The 5000-nt window shown below is 56.7% G+C and overlaps 1 protein-coding gene across 1 annotated transcript in view; it reads right to left on the bottom strand.

Annotated features, from left to right (window-relative positions):
• Positions 1-741, bottom strand: part of ETH_00018850 (uncharacterized protein) — a gene marked incomplete at both ends in the record, with an annotated part of 1637 nt that extends 896 nt beyond the window's left edge. Inside the window, 2 exons of the mRNA XM_013379603.1 lie at positions 20-456; positions 579-741. Of these exons, the coding sequence (XP_013235057.1) occupies positions 20-456; positions 579-741 (600 nt within the window). The remainder of the gene's footprint in view (positions 1-19; positions 457-578) is intronic.
• Between the last annotated feature and the right edge of the window lie 4259 nt (positions 742-5000).

The raw sequence follows: 5000 nt of genomic DNA, 5'->3' as shown, positions 1-5000 counted from the left end.
CTGGAAGAGTGAGTCTCACCTCTTCTGCAGACTGCAGCAGCGCCAAATTTTCTGCTGCTACGCGGCCCCAGCAGCGGCAGCAGGGGCAGCGGACAGCAGCAGCAAGAAGGCCCGAGGAGAGCAGCGAGCGCAGCCTTTGCTGCTCTGCTGCTGCTGCTTCCGCTGCTGCTGCTGCTGCTGCTACTCTTTGGCTGAGCGCCACAGATGCTGCTGCGCCAAAGGCGCCCCACGGTGATGTTATGCCCGCAAGTGTAGCACCAGCAGCTGCTGCTGACAGCAAGCCTTCACTTTGCTGCTGCTGCTGCTGCTGCTGCTCCTGCTGCTGCTGCTGCTGCTGCAGCTCATGCAGGCGCCGCCTGGCAGCAGCAACCTCCAGCAGCAGCGGCAGCAAAGGGCTAGCTGCTGCTGCATCGGAGTCAATGAGTCTACAGACGCAGCTGCAGCACAGGGTGTGGCCTGCAGACACAAGCAAACCCTAAACCCTAAACCCTAAACCCTAAAGCCTCAAGCCCAAATCCTAAACCCTTAAGTCCCAGCCACAAACCCTAAACCCTAAGCCCTAAACCCTAAACCCTCACCGCAAGACAGGACTTTAGGACGCAGCTCGTCGTCTAGAGAAAAACACTCGAAGCATATGGGGCACTCATGCCTCTTGCTGCTGCTGCTGCCGCTGCTGCTGCTGCGGCCAGACGCTTCTGCTGCCACTGCCGCTGCAGCAGCAGCGGTTTGTCTGGCCCGCATTGCTTGTGCTGCTGCTGCTGCTGCTGCTGCCGGCGTTGGTTCTGCTGCAGCTGCAGCTCCAATCTGCAGCTGTGCAGAAGCCTCCTGCGTAGCAGCAGCGGAAGCAGGAGCAGCAGCACTCTTCGCAGCAGCAGCAGCAGCAGAAACAGCAGCAGCTGCTGCTGCTGCTGCTCCCAGCTCCGCAGCTTATGGCCAATGCTGCAGCATAAACACCTCAACTAGGGTACAGCTGGGGCCCCCAGGGGCCCCAGGGGCCCCCTGCTGCTAGTTTGAGGGTTTGGCTGGGGGCCCCCCGTGCTGCTGCTGCTGCTGCTGGTGCTGCTGCAGCGCGAGGGTTTGAAGGCTCAGGCCAGCGGGTGAGAAGCAGCAAAAAGAAACATTAAATCAAATTTAAATAATTAAATTAATTTAAATTGAATTAATTTAATTGAATTAAATTTAAAAATTCCATCAAGTTGGAGGAGGCGAACTCCGGCTCGGCGAGGCAGCCGCGAGGCGACTCGCCGGAGGGCTCGAGTGAAGAAACCACAAGACCTAAACCCTAAACCCTAAACCCTAAACCCTAAACCCTAAGCCCTTGCTGGTGCTACCAAACAGCCAACAAATACGGAGAGCCGCAAACCCTCAAAGCCTTTAAAACCCCCCGGCTGAACCAGTTGCTCTCACCCGCCGCTGCCGCTGGCCAGCGGCTCTTAACCCTAAACCCTAAACCCTAAACCCTAAACCCTCAGCCCCGAATGACCAGCTGAATGGCAGTCTTTACTTCATAGTGGCTGTAAAGGGGAACTAGGGTTTAGGGTTTAGGGTTTTCTCGACTCGCGGCTTTCCTCGAGCTGTGTCGGCAGCGGTGTCGCCTTCTATGTGACCTTTTATGACCCCAAACCCTAAACCCTAAACCCTAAACCCTAAACCCTAGTTCCCCACAGAGGCTTTGGACTCAGGGGTTTGCTTTCTACAGTGCAGCTGTCTCGGTTTGCCAGTTGCCTTGCAGCGAGCCTCAGCGGATATTAATTGCAAAATAGACTTTTAATCAACTAATTAATTAATAAATTAGTTAATTAATTAATTAAAAATCAGATAAATAATTAAAACAAATTGAAAAAGTAATGGCAGTTGCATGCGCCAGGCGTTGAGGAAAAATGGGGCAACTGAAAAGGTATAGAGCTGCGGTGTACGTACACCCGAGGAGCCAAAGCTCCCCACACCGCAAACCCTAAACCCTAAACCCTAAACCCTAAACCCCGAGCCTCCAAAGCCCCGCGCCAACTGCCTAGCAAGCTCCAAACCCTAAACCCTCGGCAGCAAACCCTAAACCCCTAACCTAAACTCCAGCGCCCCCACAGGGCAACTGCAGCAGCATCTGCTGCAAAAAGGGGTTTAGGGTTTAGGGTTTTGGGTTTAAGGCTGAGGGTTTAGCCCCTAACTCCAGGGAGCCTCCTCGCTGCACACAGCGACGAGCTAACTCTCCACATCGAGTAGTCTACTGTCCCATGCATTCATGCATGCATGCACGCATGCATGCGGGGACAAGCGCATGCATGCACGCATGCATGCATGCATGCAGGGAAAGGCGCATGCATGCATGCGTGCATGCAGAGAGAAGCGCATGCACGCAAGCATGCATATCCGGACGCGGGCATGCGCGCAGTTGCGCGCATGCATGCGTCTGCCTGCATGCGTGCGTCAGCATGCATGCATGCATGCATGCACGTGCATGCATGCACGCATCTGCATGCATGCATGCAGAAAGCGAAGTCCAGATAAGCGCCTCGGGCCAATTTTGGGGCTTTGGGCCGGCAGCGCCTCTGCAGCGCCAGAGGGCCCCACCGAGATAAAGTTCCTACGCGGATCAGCAGCAAACAGTAAAGGAAGATGCATGCATGCATGCATGCATGCATGCATGCACGCAGAAACGCATGCATGTATGCAGGAATGTATGCATGCAGGGATGCATGCATGCAGAAACGCACGCATGCATGCAGGGGTGCATGCATGCGGAAACACATGCACGCATGCAGACATGGATGCATGCATGCAGAAACACATGCACGCATGCAGCCACGGATGCATGCATGCAGAAATACACGCATGCATGCAGACACGGACACATGCATGCAGACACGCATGCATCCAGGCACAAAAACATGCATGCAGAAACACATGCATGCAACCAGAACAGCTTGAATGCAGAGCGCATGCATGCAAGTAGGGATCCTTGCATGCAAAAACGCATGCATGCAGAACCTCAAGCATGCAGAAGCGCATGAACTCAGGTAGGGATGCATGCATGCAGAAACGCATGCATGGAGGTAGAGATGCATTCATGCAGAAGTGCATGCATGCATGCAGAACGCATGCATGCACAAACACATGCATACATGCAGAAACGCATGCACGCACAGGCATATGCATGCGTAAGTGCAGGCATGCAAGTAGATATGCATGCATGCAGAAGCGCATGCACACAGGTTGGGATGCATGCATGCAGAAGCAAATGCACAGTGATGCATGCATGCAGAAACGCATGCATGCAGAAACGCATGCATGCATGAATGAGTGCATGCATGCATGCAGAAACGCAAGCATGCAGAAAGGCATGCATGCAGAAACATATGTATGCAGAAGCGCACGCATGCAAAATCGCATGCATGCAGAAACGCACGCATGCACGCATGCAGGAGCGCATGCATGCAGGCAGGGATGCGTGCATGCAGAAACACATGCACGCAGGAATGCGTGGATGCATGCAGAAGCGCATGCACGCATGCAGGGATGCATGCATGCGGAAACGCATGCATGCATGCAGGGATGCAGGCATGCAGGGGCGCATGCATGCATGCAGGGATGCAGGCATGCGGAAGCGCATGCATGCACGCATGCAGGGATGCATGCATGCAGGGATGCATGCATGCAGGGATGCATGCATGGATGCAGGGACGCATGCATGCAGGAACGCATGCATGCATGCAGGCTCAGAGCCAGATTGAAGGTGATTCGCGTGTCTAGGCAAAGCCCGAGGTGTACATACACCTCAACATTAAAAAGATTGAAAACAAAACGAAACAAAAAAGAAAAACAATTTAACAGAAGACCCCCGAGGCCGCCTGAGGCACTCCGCGTGCCCTGCTGCTGCTGCAGCAGCAGCAGCGGCAGCTGCACTAGCCGCCGCAGCAGTTCCACTAACTGCTGCAGCAGCTGCACCAGCTGCTGCAGCAGTAAGAGTCTCCACCTGCTGCTGCCGCCGCTCCTGCCGCTGCTTCTCCCGTCGCAGCCGCAGCAGCAGCAGCCGCAGCAGCAGCAGCAGCTGCTGCAGCAGCTAGGTCTGCTGCTGGCGAGCCCTCGGCGCCGTCCGCGTCAACGACCAGGCGCAAGTCGCTGCTGCTGCTGCGCTGCAGCAGCGACTTGCGCCTGCTGCCGCGCAGCAGCGGGGGCGCTAGGGCGCGTGCGGAAGCCGCTGCTGCTGCTGCTGCTGCTGCTGCTGCTGCTGCAGCCGGAAGCTGCTTCTTTTTGCTGCTCTGTCGGCGAGGAAGACGAGGGCGAAGGCGGAGAGGGAGAGGAAGAGCAGCAGCGCGAGGACGAGGGTGAAGTTCTCGCTGCGGTGTACAGACACCTCGAAGAGCGGGGTGGCGAGCAGCGAAAAGAATCCGCCAAAAGTCATGCAAAGTCCCAAAAGTTTTCCCAAATGTTCTGGCGGAAAAGCCCTTTGCATGAAAAGATAGATTTGTCCCGACATGAGGGGCGCGTAGGCGGCGTAGAGCCAGGCCAGGAGGTGCGCGACGGCCCTGCTGCTGCTGCTGCTGCAGCTGCTGCTGCTGCTGCTGCTGCTGCAGGGGCGCGTGAGGTGCTGCAGCAGCGCGAAACCCACCAGCAAACAGCCCAGAGAATTCACCAGCAGCAAACAGCAACCCGCGCCCAACTTGTCCGCCAAGTAGCCCAGAGCTGGCGGGTAAATGAAGACAAAAGCCAGCAGCAAGTGCAGCGCCTCTTTTGCTTCAGCAGCAAAGTGTTCGCTGCTCTCCCCGAAGAAGACCCCCCGCAGCAGCGTCAGCGTGAAGTACGGCAGCAGCGGCAGGAAAGCAGCAGAGCACACGTAGCAGCAAACGAACTCCCGCGTCTCCGCCTTCAGCAGCGCCCACCGCGCCCGCAGCCGCCCCCACCGCCCTGCTGCTGCTGCTGCTGCTGCTGCTGCTGAGGAGCAGCGCGAGGCCGCGCGGGAACGGGAGACGCGCGCCTCCTGCTGCTGCTGCTGCTGCTGCTGC

Source organism: Eimeria tenella, genomic scaffold, assembly GCF_000499545.2.
Source record: "Eimeria tenella Houghton genomic scaffold, Eth_scaff363, whole genome shotgun sequence".
Classification (NCBI taxonomy): Eukaryota; Apicomplexa; class Conoidasida; order Eucoccidiorida; family Eimeriidae; genus Eimeria; species Eimeria tenella.
Note: the sequence above shows the minus strand (reverse complement) of the source record. Positions and strands in the feature narration are given on the sequence as shown.